This window comes from Thunnus albacares, chromosome 10 (genome assembly GCF_914725855.1).
Source record: "Thunnus albacares chromosome 10, fThuAlb1.1, whole genome shotgun sequence".
Classification (NCBI taxonomy): Eukaryota; Metazoa; Chordata; class Actinopteri; order Scombriformes; family Scombridae; genus Thunnus; species Thunnus albacares.
In genome coordinates, this window is record NC_058115.1 from 14,686,823 (window position 1) to 14,703,008 (window position 16,186).

Consider the following 16,186-nt stretch of genomic DNA (forward strand, 5'->3'; position numbering starts at 1 on the left):
GTGTGTTACTGCATGTTAACTGTCGTTTGATTGTATATGTATATGGCTATAGTGTGACATATATACACAATATATCCATATACATATACAATCAAACTACAGTTAAGGCTGTGTGCTGCCATGTTTCCTCAAATGCCCAAGACAAATAACCATAAAGGCTAATCTATCTATCTAGATACATATATGTTTGTTTATTTATTTATTTTGGGGTGAACTTTTTTTCTGTAACTTTTTTTCTGTGCCAGTTTTCAGACAAACGTGTGCTCTTTTTGTCCTCTTATGGGAAGGAGGGCCCTACACATTTGGGCGCAGGCAACTAACTCTAAATTGTCAGGTTGAAAATAACTACACACCTTCAATACCATAAATACTGCAAGGACCTGACTTGCCTATTTGAGATTTTAAGGTAAAATGTGTGATGTGTTGCTCATGTCTTGTGTATTATTAGGTATGACTGAGATTATGTATTGAGTAGTAAATGCCATAAGCCTGCCCTCTAGTGTTTAAGATTCAAAACAACAGTTAAGGATGCTTTGTGTGTTTTCTGGCAAAACCTGTTCAGACGAAAACAATTCTGGTTAAATGATCATCGCAGATCATCTCTGTTCATCATCTTCTGCTCTTTGTAATGTTGAAATGTACTCATGTGAATCAGTAACTTCGCCTCTCAGCTCATTATTATGCCTGATAATTCCTCTTGTTTTAACACAGATGACCTCCATCTTGCATGTCTGGGTTCAATGGTGTCATCTTTGCTCAGACCGTGATCCGCCACACTTGTGTTTACCAGAGCTGCATCCCACGACAGTTACCATAGAAACCCCGGCGGCTGCACCAGCAGAGCCAAGAACGGGAGTTCATGCACATGCAAGAAAACAAAGATCACAGCATGGAGAAAAAACACTGATCACACTGGTTGAGAGTATCAAAAGAATGTTTTATTTAGTTATACTTAGCTCACAAAACACTGGATAAAAGGATTTTGCAGATTTGTCCATTTTTTATGATTTTGTATGACCACCAGCATACATAGCCTTAGCATAGGAGGGCTGTAATAGTAAATAATGACATTAATATAATGTTACAGATGGACAATCATGACAATATTTACTTGTCTCAGTATTTTTTAAAGTGTATTTAATCATATCCCTTATATATAACTGCATGAAACATTTCCACATATCTCTTAATGTCTCTTAGTGTCACTGACAGGAAAAGAGTAGGATACTATTTAGAAATTTCTTCCAATGACTGTCCAGTTTTGCATCCTATATCTCTGCAATGGCGGGCAGCATACAGGCTCGCACGCGCGCCTCTCTCCAAGCTGACCTGCAGTCAGAGATCCACTGGGAGATGAAGGATTGTTTGATGGTTGGATTTGTCCTCTCCCCCTCTTCCTCACTGTCTGCTAGGCTCCCTCTCCTGGCCTCTAACCTGGACAGGCTGTGTTTTGGGGAGTTGTTTGGAGTGGAATTGTTAGTGCTGGTGTGTAACTCTGGGCAGCTGCTCTTGCGTTGCCGTGGGAGGCCTGGATTTGAAGCACGGGGGACGCTGTGCGCCCTGGAGCGAGCCTGTCCCTCCCATACTCTCCCATTCTGTCTTATAAACCTTCCCTCCGCAAATGCCCTCCTCACACCTTCTGACTGACAGGTGGAGAGGTTGTTCTGGTGTCCATAAAGATACTCCAGAGGGTCAGAGTTGCCAAACATCAGTTCGCCATTTAGTTCTTTCTCTTCTCCCTGCTGCGCACCCACGGCAGGTGCCTCCTCTCTGGGGTTGAATTCAAAGGTGGCTGATGTAGTCCCACTGAGTCGTGACAGCCGCAGCCTCTGGTGCACGGTGTCCAGCTGGCGTATGTGGATGTTGTTGGGAGAAACATCCCTAGTGGGGAAGGTGGGGTGGGCCAGGTGGCAGATGGAGAGGAGGTAGTCCTCTGAGGAGACAGACTGGCCATGGCCAGCCATGTGGAGTGTGTTGGCCTCATTCAAATCCCTCACTGTCTCCTCTGTGCCCTCTCTGATTGTGGGCAGCAGGAGTCCTCTCTTGGACAGCAGTCTGGACCGCGGCCGCATAGCTGAGAGAGGGAGACAAGGAGGGAGGAGAGAAGGGTGCCATGTTTATTGCCAAAACCATAAATGTACAGGAGTATACAGTCAGAGTAATGCATATAAACCTGGGAAAGGTGTTTTTCAATGATTTATTTTCAATTTTACTTTAAATTCACTGAATCTTTAAGATGTTTTCTTACAAAAGCAGATTTAAACACATATACTCAACATGATGATAACAGTAGACACTGATTAATAGTATCAATCCTCAAATTGAAATGATAATGTGATTTGTCCAGGTATAAGGTTATATGTGGCTGCCTTGCTGGTTCTGGTTTGTTGGAAAACATGATCACATCCATGCCATTTCCATTCAAGAAAACATCTGATTCAACAGCATTTTGGAAATGAAACAAAATATCTATACATAGCAGAAAACAACATGTTTGAAGGATACTGTGTGTTTTCAAGTGTCCTTTGTGCCAAGACCTCTTCAGCCTGATGTGTTTTGTTCTGAGATCATTTTGCTGTTACATCTGGATGTCACTCACATGATAAATAACCGTTAGTAGACTGGAGCCTTTTGAAACACAACCATCTATTTTGGCCCCTGTTGTATCAATCAAATTTAATTCACATGTAAGCTCATCTGTCCTCCTCCTGACTCTCCCTTTTCCCCATTTCAGACACCATCCCCTGCTTACTTTGGAGTGGCAGTGTAAACAGCCCAAAATACAAACAATCCCTGCAAGGAGCAGAGAGGCAACGTAAATAGATGAGTATTTTAAATGCCATCCTACTCATGTAAAGCCACAGAATGTGTCAGCCTATGTTTTCTTATGTAACCCCATATTGTTATAACCCCGAGTGTAGCCCACAATATATTTTAGTCTCGACCTCCATGCCAAAAATAGAGCATGCCAAACCAAAATGCCAGCCTCTCCCAGATTCTTCCAAGGTGTAACCGTTGCTAAATTTAGACCACACCTTCAGTATACAGCCACTAAAAATGGTTCAGAGGCTGCAGCTCCGGGGCTGAAGCACAGAATAGGCACCCTGTGTCGTTTCACATCATGCATTTGCAGTAATAATGATTATGTAAGGTTTTTTCTGCTCAATTTGCTTTCACACTCACCTGCTCGCAGATGTCGAGTCCAGTAGATGTTTTCTTCTCTTTTGTGCTCTTGCAAACTCAAATATTAGTCTGGAGCCTTTTCACAGTTTAGTATCTGTTTTTCTTTTGTTTTTTTATTTTATTTATGATGCTGTGACTCCAGCCAGTGATGATGCTTCTCCTTGAGCGCGCTCTGTAGCTCCAACTGTCTCTGACCAGAGGCAGCAGTAGAATGCAGATTTATCTTCTCCTCACAACCCTCCTCCCTCCCTCTCTCTCTCTCTCTCTCCCTAGCTTACTTTTGATTTGATTTGCCCTCCTTCCCTGGTTCTAAAAATAGACACACCATCCATTTCCTCAGCCCGAGCACTGTCATTGGCTGACTGTATTGATGGAGAGAGGAAAAACAGAGGCAGAGAAAGAGGGAAGAGAGAAAGAGAAAGGACTAAGAAATAAATATAGAGAAATGGGGAGAGTGATACAGAGAAAAAGGAAAGAAAACAAAACAGTAAGAGGGAAAGAGATGGAGGTTTATTTTTGTCTCTCTTTTTTAAGAATGTGCCATTTCTGTGAAACACTGACAGTCACCCCCTGCAATTTTGGTAAATCTGCCAAAATGAATGATGCTTTTTAACAACAGACATCTACTTACTGTGGCGCTGTTGTAAACATATTTGGCTTTAATTGTGTAAAGAATGTAGACAATCAGATGTGCATGTGAGAGCTTTGCACGTGTTTACTGTGTGTGTGTGATTGTAAGACACATTGTTGAGATCAGAGGATTTAACAAGCTTTTCACCCGAGGCTTAACATGAGTCACTTGTGTCAACAATCTCACTCCGTTGGATGCATTTCTCAGTTATTCATTAAACCTTTAAATCTGTGAGACACTGTATAACTGTTTGATCTTCCACAAACATTTCTTTATTATGCAGGCTACTGAAATGTGTTTCCCCAAGACTTTGTGGTTTAGGCCCCAGTAGACTGTAGTTAGTGTAAAAATAAACTTCAGCGAAGACCACACTGACTGTAAAGACCTATTTCGAAGCAATGAATAAAAAAGCATATATTTTAACACCAAACAAGCACTTCAGCTTGTACTGACTGTACGTTTTGAGGAAGAACCCATTTTTAAGGATCTGGGGCAGATGTAGAAAGAGTTACATAAGCAAAACCATTGTCCACTGATCAGCTTTGTGGTAAAAATTGGCTGTAATTCGTGTCTTGCATCAAGATAAAGATTTAATGATAAATAATAAATAAATGGACAGCAGGTGGTGCTTTTTTATTTCCCTGCTCAGATGTTGATCACTGTGAAACTGAATTGATCTCATGGAGAAGAGTGTTTCTCTGGCATTAGGTGCTTTTGGACATTTGAGATAATCTTTTGAATTTTTAAAAAGGTCAAATCACAAGGAGAATCAGGCTTCTGACCACTGTGGTATTTGTAATAACTGCATTCATTTTACAGGAGTTAATTTCACAAACATAACCTCTGCCCAAAGGAAAAAAATATCGGTTTTTCTTTTTGCAGATTAAACAAGAATTTGTTGTGATGTTTATGAAGTTATAGTGTTATTATGAAACCTGTTACAGTTATTTTAGAGTAGAGGACTACTATTGCAAACACATTTCACAAGAAGCAGCCAGGAGACATTTCGATAGAAGGCTAATTTTACACATTTTACTTCACATATCCTCACTAATAATACTGGATGCTCTATATGTATTATTAGACAACTAAAGAGCTACATATGCATTTAAATATATTTCTGTTGTGACACATTGATTATCAATATTTTACATGGTGTGTATATTTGTGTAGGATCACACAACTGTTCACCAGAGGATTCATGAACATCCTGCTTCAGACCTTTCAGTCAACAATTCGCCCCTGTGTCTGGGGAAAAAGGCTTTCAGTAAGAGTGTGTGTGTGTGTGTGTGTGTACTGGAAGCAGCATGACCCCTGATGAGTCAGATGAGTCACATCTTCTTTGCATCCAACCTATAAAAAGATTCCCAGCTTTTTATGGATCTCTAATGGACTGGTCACAAGGAACTAAATTTGCCTCAAAGACACACACAAACACACACAAACGCGCACACACCGGCACGTGGCTTTGTTCAGTTATAGTCTTGACAGACTCTCAGGCACCGAACTGACTGCGTTTTGCTAATCACAAACAGCAGGCACAACATCAGCCAGGCTTCACATCTAAATAAAATGCCTGGAGTGAATTCATGAGAGAAACAGCAAAAACAAGATCTAGAGCATTTTAAGCTCCAGGTATTCATATTTATTGTTCTGTGTGTGTTTACAAGGAAATAGCTGTCTTATCAGCAGACATGTTAAAGCGATTATGAATAGGTCCATTTGTTTTTTTAATGGGCTGATGACCTCAAAGCTGTGTAGCCCAATGCCATTTATGTGTGTGATGTATGTACTGTAGAAAGATAAGGCAATAAGCCACTGTGATGTCATAACAACTGCTGTCTTATTAAGGTAAGATCATAGAAACATACCTACTTTTGAAGTAACTTTGGCAGAAAGAAGTCTAAAATTAGCTGTGCTATTTTTTTCCTCAAGATTTACATATGACATTTTACTAAAAAGTCATCAGTGATAATATTCTTCAACTTCTGTCTATTTTTTGTTTGTTTGATCACATACTGTAGATCTATATTTTTCAACACATAAATACACAACATTATATGAGTATGCTGCGTAGGTGATTGTAAATGGACTGAATTTATATAGCATCTTTCTAGTCTTTTGAGCACTCAAAGCGCTTTACAATACATGTCAACATTCACCTATCCACACATTGATGGCAGAGGCTGCCATGCACGGTGCCAACCTACTCATCAGGATCTAATCTAATGCACATTGACACACACATACACACAGACACACTGGTGGACACTTCAACATGTGGACTGCAGGAGCCAGGGATTGAACCGCCAAGCTTCCGGTTAGCGGACGACCCACTCTACCTCCTGAGCCACAGCTGCCTCGATTGTGATTGTGTGTTTTTTACATGTATGTGTATATATGAAGATTGTTACTGATTGTTACAAGTCCTGCCCACTGCAACACATGGATTTAAAATAACAGGCTCTGGCAGATAAACTCATCTTTTTATGAGTAGAAATTGCACTTCTTCATTCTCTAAACATTGATTTTCATGCAGGTCAATTATAAAGCTTATTATTTACAATATTGTCAGAGTGACACAACAGAGAGGGTGTTCTGACATTTGAATGGTTGAATGTGATGGTTGAAAGAATATTAAATCTTGATCTCATGGAAGATGCAGAGCAACAAGGCCTTTTTTCACAGCAGACATTTTGACTTGTCATAGTAGGAAATGCACAGATGTTACTAAAAACATTAACAATGGCTCTGTTCTATTCAAGTGTCCTATTAAGCTATGACAGTGTGACAGTGAGCCAGCATGCACAATACCAGGAACACTAAAATTCAGCCATCGTTAATGTTATTAGTAACACCTGTCCTTTTCCTCCTGTGACATGTCAAAACGTCCTCAGGGAAAAAGGCCTATTGTTCTGTATCTACCACGAGATCAAGATTTTGACAAGACTTTTTCAACCACCAAATTTGACCTTTTATCCCAACAAAAAATGATATACAAAAATTTGTATACAAAAAGATTTTCAGAAAAGGCATGTTTTTATGCTCAAAGGCAAAAAGCAGGTTAAACACTCCAACTCCTCTTCAGCGTGCCTCTTCTCTCTTTCTTGAACCTCTTGTTTTCATCCACTGATGGGTTTGATATGAATTAGATTGACAAAGGAGGATGCTTGTGTTTTATGGCTGATCAAAGCTTCAGTGTGCAGGTAGAGAGAGGTGGACTCTTTAGCTTGAAAGATGGATAAATGGAAAGGGTGCGACTGTTGAGCCTGGATATTGATTTTCATCAACAAGCTTCCAGCTGCCAGAGGGGTTCTGGGAAATGGTCATATGCGGTAGTCATCCTCTGAAGGGCAGAGAGGGGGGATTCCTCAGAAAGATGTCTTCTTCCAAGAATAAGTTGTTTTGAAATATTTTTGCAGAAAAGATTACATCACAGGGGGTGAAAAACAGTCGCTTATATGGCATTATCAGATATATTATAGCAAAACTGTAGCTTCATCTTCACCTCAGTAGCACTGATTATAAAGGGCTTTTAGACTGCAATAGTCTTTAAGGTGTCACAATTACTGTTACTGTACTATTGTATCAACCCCTTGTACCATGTACATGCTTTGAGTAGTGAAGCACAAGGAGTATACCATCCATGAGTCACGTGAGCTGTCATGAATTTGTTCGTTTTTATCTCAAAAAAGGAAAAAAATGTTTCATCACTACTGTGTCTAAAGGAGCCTGACTAGGAGCCTTCTTATGAAACCTGATTTCATAAGAAGAGAATCCAATCTCACAAGACCAGAAATAAAACACATTGATGAGCCTTACAGTTTGTGGCATGAGGGCTGACATTACACTGTATTAAGGGAACACTGCACTGTTTTAATTATGATTGTTAATCATCATATCACACTGAGAATAGATCCTATTCATATTTCTCTACTGGTGTGTTTTGTCCACATAATTGCATGAACCATGTGCCGCTTTCAAAATGGCTCTCTGATTTCTGCATCGTTTCAATCCAACAAGGCGTTTGTCTGAATAAATTAACAAGCTAAGCACTTGTCTCAAAGGTCAACAAATATATCATATAATAAAAAATAATAATATAAAAAATATAATATCATCTGCTATTGTATAAAAACATTTCTCCGTATTGTGGACTTATCATAAGGCACAGAAAGGTGTCAATTGAGCTCATGAGGAGTTAGACACATGTTAGACCTTCGTATTTTCCTTCCCAACACCATTTTGGGTGTACATAACACTTTTCATTCAGTCCTAATTTGCTGTTCAGCTTTCCTGACAGGAACTTATGAGTAATCTAATATTCTGATGCAGTGAAGTTGTTTAGAGTTATTAACAGCCACAGGGCAACCTTTAATGATCATAACAAGAATGGTGTGGATACTTTACAGAGGCCAGCTGGGGCCAGTTTTGGGAGAAGAAGCAAATCAAAAAAAGACAAAAACAAAAATCTTTATCTACTGATAGATAAAGGATGTAAACAATTAGGGTTCAACGTCAAGTCTTGTTCATCTAGAGAATCAGAAAAATGATTTTCCTCATGTTTGTATGTGGAACTATTGTATGTTACATATACTGTAAGAATGGTAATTAAATTTGGTTTCTGTTTACTGTCAAAGGGCAAGTGTTTGAATGAGTTGACTCAACATTTCACACAATCTGTGAGTAACCAGATGTAAAGTTGGACGCAGAGCCTAATCTGAGAGCAAGAGAGTGGGTGCAATGTAACGGTATATTTCCTGTGTCAGTAATCACATTAAATGTGTTCACAACTCATTTCTACTCTTAGCAACACAATTATTCTGGGGCTCATCTCAAGTCAAAGGGTCAGTTTGCATGGCTACTGGTATCTAATAGTATTATCTTGGCTATCTGCCACCACACTACAATAGAAATGATGGAATCTTATGGTACTTAAATTAAAGAAAACATAAATTAAGAACATGATTTTTTTTCAGAAACAGTATCCAGACCTTGTTGTGAACTACTTTCATAACTTTTCTAACCTTCTATACAAAGAGTTTCCTGTTTAAAAATTTAGCCCTGTCATTGGGGCATTTAGGCATGTCATGTTGACTCATGTCTGGGAGCTGCTCCATTACAAGGAAATTAGCTTATCATCGCTATATTAGTGTCAGTATTAGCAGTCAGTGATTTTATATTTTTAGAAAGTCCAAAGATAGTCATTTCCCGAACTTGCTACTCTGATTCTGTCAAAGGCAACATGAACACAACCAGAATACAATGCACATAAATTTAAGTGCTGTGTCTCCCTCTATGTGCCAGATATTGCATTACTGTGCAAATGAAAGTTTAATATAGACTGAGGAAAAGCTTGTAGCATGCTTGTGATAATTTGATGATTGTTGCTTAACTGACTCAAACTGGATTAGAAGCCGTGAAGTCTTCCATCACTGACTTAAACTGATCAGCAGTCGGGGTCGCAGTGGTTGTCACACATGAGTGATATAACAGATACTGATGCAATCAAAAAGATAAAGTAGGGCAGCAGCATGATAGTTGACACTGCAACAAAAATCACACAACAATTACAAATTTGCAAAATACCACAGGCACTTAAACTTTAATAAATATTAAACATTAAGTTCTTTTTCATATGTACAGATATCGTACAGAAAGATCCGTAGGTGCTTTTGCAGTTGCTGCAAGTTAGAAATGTAGCAATAATAAAACTTTTAGAAAAGAAAAATAAACTGGCCCTCAAAACTTCTATTTGGATAACGTTAATACAAACAGACTTGTTTATTTTATTATTATTATATTTTTGCTTTTAGCATCACTGACAAAAAAAAGCACCATAGTTGACTGACCAAGATAAACAAAAAAACGCCATAAAAATATTTTTTTCTCTTCTTTGCTCTAACACCTATAGCTTAATGAGATATTAAAATATATCATCAAGATTCAGGAAGCACCATGTGTTTGGCAATGTCCCTTACCACTCCATATCTTAACTTCCTGAGAGATGAGAAACCCCATGCATGCGCTCAGACAGACGTTTGGTTTGGAAAAGGCAACACAACTCAAGCAGTATAAACTTTGACAATTCAATTTAACTGAAAGTAAACTTTGACTTTCTGTTTGTGTAGCATTACCATATCACTTTCAGGCCTCCAAAAGCTCCAATTTCCACATTGTATAGGGTATTCAGAGTGCTGGCCACTTAACAAGGCGACAGATACATATTCATTTTGTCCTACAGTAGCTGTTTTTAGGGGGTTGAGCGGTACTCATATCTGTTTTGGGGGAAATGAGCTGCAGTCCTGGGCAGTAATATATCAGATTTGGATTCTAGGTGGTAGATTTTGTGGCTCCATAAATGCCGGTGGTGATGATACCATTTGAAAAATTACATTACATCTTATCAACATCATCACCGAATGAATCCTCAAACAAGGCTGTGGATGGTTTGGGTTTGGAAGGATAAAATCTTGCATTTTTAAAGTGCTGGTCAAACTGGATGTATGCTTTCCATCCCTTCTTTTTTTCATTATTGTGTTTACACAGGCGAGGTGATTTGCTTCAAATCTGCTACAGTCTGTACTCTAAAGGGCTTTTCTTTATTCAAAGCAACTGTTCAAACATTTGGTCATGATATTTTCTCTCCGCGACAGTCCTGATTGCCACAAAAGTGATATGAAAGTTTGTTTTTTTTTGTGTGTGGAAAGGCCTGATAGAAAGCACCATAGCAGTTCAGAGGGGTTTAAACAGGGCTTACAAAAGTCTGTAAGGAAAACGTTCATCTCTATAAGAGAAATGAGAAGGCTTGGTCTATTGTGCTGCCTGGCCTCTCTTCATCCTGAGGAGAAAGTTCCGCTTCTCCTCCAGAAGCTCCTGAATGCGTTTGTTCCTGGTTCTTTCCCGGAGGTTGACCCGACGTTTTGGGATCAGGTTGTTCTGAGAGACGTCACTGTCTACGCCAACGATCCTGTTGTATAAGATGTCGATAGAGTTGTTCTCACTGTTCTCCTCTGGCCTTCGCTGAGGTCTTACTGTAGAGGTCGTTGTAGCTACAGTAACTGTTGTTTCTGTTGTCAGAGAAATGGTGGTGGGAGGTGAGGTGGTGGTGGTGGGGTCTGGCATTGTCGTGGGAACAGGGACACTCACAGGAATGTACTCAGACAGGTCCACCCAGGGCGAAGAAGCCAGATCCGTCATATCCTCGCTGTTGATGGTCGGTATCACCATAGTGAGACCATCATCCAGCACCATGGTGTCACTGGCCACCCCCATGTTGCCATAGGATACTGTGATGTCATCGCCACTTAGAATGGCCCCACTGGTTGCTGTGGTGTCACCGCTGCTGGTAATTGTGACATCACTGTATGGCATGGTTCCACTGGGCATTGTGGTGTCTTCAAAGTGGATGCTTCCAGTGGGTGTTAGGACATCATCAAAAGTGCTAGGAGTTGTGGCTCCAGAGTTTGTGTTGTCATGGAACCACAGTGGAGTTTCATCTGTTGTTGCTGTGTTGTTGCTGATGTATGTGACATTGACTCTTGACTCAGGGAAAGGCGTGCTCGCTGCTGTAGCATAAACACTAGTGGTGGAGGAAACTGTGGAAGAAAAGTACTCTTTTGATGGTTCTGGGCTTGTATACGGAGTGGTGTAATGTGAAGATGTTGTTTTAAGTGTCTTTTTTGGATTTGTCTTTTTCACTGTGGCCTTATTTTGATTAACCTTGGTCTGTGAATTTGGTGCATTTTTGGGACCTGTTTTTGAGTTCTTTTTGGGGTTTGTCTTTGTTTGGGTTTGTTTTGTAACTTTTGTCTTTGGCCCAATGTTCTTTTTGAGATTGGCTTTTGGTGGAGCCTTATTTTTGGGAGTAAGTTTGGGTTTTTTCTCGGGAGTACTCTTTGCTGGAGGAGTCTTTTTGGGAGTAGTCTTTATTGGAGGAGTCCTTTTAGGTGTAGTATTTGCTGGAGTGGTCTTTTTGGGATTTGTTTTTACAGGAGTATTCTTTTTGGGATTTGTTTTTACAGGAGTATTCTTTTTGGGATTTGTTTTTACAGGAGTATTCTTTTTGGGAATAGTGTTTGTTTTCTTTTTGGGATTAATCTTTGGTGGAACATCTTTTCTGGTAGTATTTTTTGGTGCAGTATTCTTTTTTGGATTGATCTTTGGTAGATTCACTTTTTTGGGATTTTTCTTTGGTGGAATATTCTTTTTGGGCTTGTATTTTAGTGGGGTGACTGTTTTGGTACTGTTTTCTGTGGGACTCGTCATGGTTGGACTGGTCTTTCCTGGAGAGTCTGTGGTCGTTATCAGATCTAAAGTTGTTGGACTATTTGTAGTGCTCTGTAACTGTGGATTTGTGCTCTCATCTATGTCTGGGACAGGCAGAGGCAGGGGATGAGCAGTGATGCTGGGAGATGTAATAACTGAGGTGGTTGCCATGGAAAAGGTGGTAGGGAGGACGGGTACACTGGTGGCAGGTGCTGGATGAGTGGTGACCATTTCTGTGGTATGCAGTGAGGTTGGGGTGGAATGAGGGACGGGAGTCGTGAAGGTAGGAGGATGAGTGATGGTCCAGGGATTGATGGTAGAAGCTGAAATGGTGGTGATTACAGCTTCGGTGGGTTGGATGGTGGTGATGAAACCAGAGCTGAGGCTGCTGGTGGGTGGAGGAGCAGTAACACTGGGCCAGATGGAAGTGATGGGGGTGGATCTGGGGGTGGAGCTGGGCAGAGGGTCTGTGATGGTGACATTGCTGCAGGACTTGCAGCACATGCGCTGGTAGTCCGGTAGAGAGCAGTAGCGCTTCAGCACCTCCATACGACAGAACACTGAGCGGTCTCCATGACAACGCTGGCCTGTGAAGGAGAGAACAGAGAGCTGAGACAGGGCGCAGCCAGGGGTAGAGACTACGAGGAGGTGTGTATATGTGTTTGTGTCTGATTCCTGGGATATGTTGGTGTATGTGAAAGAATGTGCAACAACAAGAGTATGTAAGCTGCATTAGCATTAGTCTGCATGTGTATGTTTGTTTATATACAGGACATGCGTAATTGTGTGTTTTAGTGTTTGTGTGGTTCCACACCAGGCAGAGTTAAGTAGTAAAGCCAGACCATTAACAGAGGATGCAGGAAGGAAGAGGAGAAAAACCCAAACATCAAGAGCAGTCATAAGATGAGTTCAGAGCAACTGAAATGGAAAAAGAAGGGTCGCCAGTCTTGTGTTGTCAATGTAATTGTTTGACTTCTGAATTTTTCATCTAAAACATCTGATGTCTAATTTTGACTCCCACTCACTCATGCACAAAGAGTTGCCTTTGTCTCAGGTGTGCGTCATTTCCCAGATGTTACTGGAATACTCCACTTCTTGACTTGTACCCTTATTGTACCATGCCAGTAAAAATAACTAAGTTCTCCTGGCAATGTTTGACATTCTGACATTTCTCTGACAAAGAATCTAGCCAGTGAACATTCCTGGTGAGAGAAAGATCACACTTTTTAAAACATTTTTATTGATACAACTTTGCTGTTGAGAATGACAGGAACTGAAACAATGAGATGTACGCCCCCCCCCTGCTCAATATATAGATATATTCTTTTCTTAAGAAAAATAATTCAACTGTATCGAAAGTTACAAGTTCACAGTCACTTTGGTAAAACACTTCATTACTTGGAAATCAACCAGTCAATCTGTTTATCGATTGAAAAAAAAATGAAGTACATAAATGATATTTGCTGTTTAAATAAAATACATAATTTCCATGATGATGTAAAAACTGGAATGGCACATTAAGTGTCATATGAAACATTTACAAAACATTAATAAAATTTCCCTGATAAATCAAAGTGCATATAGACGCAGTGCACGTAGTCCATCTGAATGTTTCTTCAACGTTAGCCAAACGTTAGCCAGCCCCACGCAGCAGGCCAGTGAAGCCACAAAACAGTTACCCATAGTATAGAATATTATAGAAGAAGATAACAGTCATGAACATTATTAAATACAGTCAACACCAATGTTATATACAGTATCGCACTGCTAGGTCTGGCTTGGTCTCATACAGTCCAACTCCAGCAGAAGGAAACCTTGGATAGCTCGCTACATAGTCACAACAGAAATATGTGATCACAATACAATGACAAGTCTGAAGTGTTTTTTTTTTTTTTTCTAGATGCCGTATGTGTCAATACCCTAGGCCCTTTGTAAACCCTTCCCAGTAGTCGGACATTGGTCCAACATCACCTTGGTAGGTTTGATGGTTGGCGGGTGTGAGTTTGTTAAGTTGGTTTGAAGCTGCCTCTATTCCGAGTGAAACATTGAATGAGTAAAGCCATCTCTTTCACAGATAAATGCCATTACATTCAATCCAAGATAAGGCATTGTTCATGTGGTTAATGTTCATCAAAATAAAATGAGATCATCGGACGCTCTCAAATCAAGGTTTATGAGGTATTTCTGTATCTGATCGCAATGTGTAAAAGCCCGAATGATGAAGCACCCTTACACACACACACACACCCGCACACGCACACACACACACACACACACACACACACACACACACACACACACACACACACACACAGCCAATACACATGGAAACATACACATACAAACAAACACACTTTCACCAACAAGACTGGCATTACTCATACACTCACACATTCATTTACTCACTCATCTGATCTTACATGCAAGACAAACACTCACTCACACACACACACACACACACACACACACACACACACACACACAGACAGACACATACACACACATACACGCATACACGCACGCACACGCACGCACACACACACGCACACACACACACACACACACACACACACACACACACAGATGGACTAACACTCTTACATATACACACACATAGAAGTGATGGATGCAAATGTGCATGACAAAACGTGATCCTATGCTTAAAGAAAACAAGAAGCAACAGTAAACCACTGATCCATCTGAGAGAATGGAGAGGCAACTAACTGACCAAGTCCTGCATAATATAGGTCTAACCCCTTTCCCCCGAAACACTTTACCTTTATTAAATATTCATCTGTATTCATGTAAAATCAATAAAAAAATACACATAACAGTCAAGGATCTAAGCGATCAATAGCAGTCCAAAGGTTTTAGGCAAATAAGCTACAGCTTATTCATGGTAAAACATTATTAATATTATTGTTACTCATATAGATTTAGATTTATAGGTATATATAAATACAAATATATTTATAGATGTATTTGTTTAAAGTCTGCAAGCACAAATAAGCTGCATTTATTGAACTTTAGTATAACAGTCAAAGAGAGGATGGCTGATGATGAGGTGAAATGGGAAGCAACCTCAAGCGGTCAGACTACCCTGTTTTTTGTTGTTTTTTTTATTAGCTTTTACTTCAAGATTCTTCACCTCACAGTTCCCTCCCCCCCAAAAAATCAAAAGGTTTACGTATGTCACTTCCTGTCCCTGTGCTGAGTTCCTGTCAATCTGAGAATGGAATGAAGAATGAGACACCATTCTCATCCCCGAATGGAACCAGGATGTCAGATGAGCACTTTAGCAAAGATGTCCTCATTGTGACAAGATCACATTCACAATAAAGCTTTCATATTTTTTTATAACTTTTTTTTTTCCTATATAGATATTTATATACCTTTTCTGTTTATTTTCACACCTGTTTCTCCCCACGATGACAGTGCGCTATAAAAAGAAAAAAGCGCAGCTGCATCTCAGGAGTGGTAACCCATGACAACACGCAGCTAGCTCGCGCAAAACACGGCCGCCACATGCAGAGGGGGTCCCTCACACATGAACGACTCTTCGACACGTCTCAGGAGGTGCCACTAAAAAATCTGTTCACCTTGCCACTTCGAATCCTTTTCACATCAAATTTTTTGTTGATCTTTTGAGTTTTCGACTGGCCAGCGGTTACAACACAATGCTCCACAAAGGAGAGAGAGAGAGATAGAGAGAGAGACAGAGCAAGAGAGAACCAACTAGCACACACAGGAGCCAGAGACCTCCCCCAGTCAGAGTCGTCTCAGACACAGAGAGAGAGAGACAACATCCCCCCCAAAAGAGAAGCGAAAGCTTTGCCGCTCGCTCACGGGCGTGGGCACAGGCACAGGGCGTAGGGGAGGGGCGGGTCAGGGGGCCAGCCGGGGCCGGCCCTGCAGAGACAGGAGGACAGAGATGGGCAGGGCCCAGCAGAGGACAGACATGCAGCTGCGGCTGCCGCTGTGGAGGCCAGGCTGGGAACTATAGAGGGAGTTTTTACGTGAGGAGGTCTTCTGGAAGTTGGTGTTAGGGCGCGACAGCCACTGGATCAACATGTTGCCGTTCTTGTTGAGGTCTGAAGAGCCCTC

General features: G+C 40.6%; 2 protein-coding genes across 4 annotated transcripts in view; both read right to left on the reverse strand.

The window, feature by feature from the left end:
• Window positions 1-921: 921 nt before the first annotated feature.
• Window positions 922-3,400, reverse strand: si:dkeyp-72g9.4. The gene is made up of 2 exons (XM_044363758.1): window positions 3,184-3,400; window positions 922-2,074 (listed from the first exon to the last, which is right to left on the reverse strand). Exon 2 carries the CDS (start codon window positions 2,070-2,072, stop codon window positions 1,269-1,271), a length of 804 nt encoding a protein of 267 aa, XP_044219693.1. The 5' UTR covers window positions 2,073-2,074; window positions 3,184-3,400; the 3' UTR covers window positions 922-1,268.
• A 5,714-nt stretch (window positions 3,401-9,114) lies between these two features.
• The window catches only part of LOC122990543 (A disintegrin and metalloproteinase with thrombospondin motifs 2-like), a 114,016-nt gene continuing 106,944 nt past the window's right edge, over window positions 9,115-16,186 (reverse strand). For 2 of the 3 annotated variants that reach the window (XM_044363913.1, XM_044363911.1), the window contains exons 21-22: window positions 16,099-16,185; window positions 9,116-12,669 (exon numbers count right to left, since the gene is read on the reverse strand). In XM_044363913.1, the coding sequence (XP_044219848.1) occupies window positions 10,628-12,669; window positions 16,099-16,185 (2,129 nt within the window). In that variant the 3' untranslated portion in view covers window positions 9,116-10,627. Of the gene's footprint in view, window positions 12,670-16,098; window position 16,186 lie in introns of all 3 variants that reach the window. The other variant, XM_044363912.1, reaches the window with a different exon arrangement.

Bases quoted from the DNA above. Each gene is read 5' to 3' on its own strand.
- si:dkeyp-72g9.4 (XM_044363758.1), bottom strand. From the start codon at position 2,072: ATGCGGCCGCGGTCCAGACTGCTGTCCAAGAGAGGACTCCTGCTGCCC.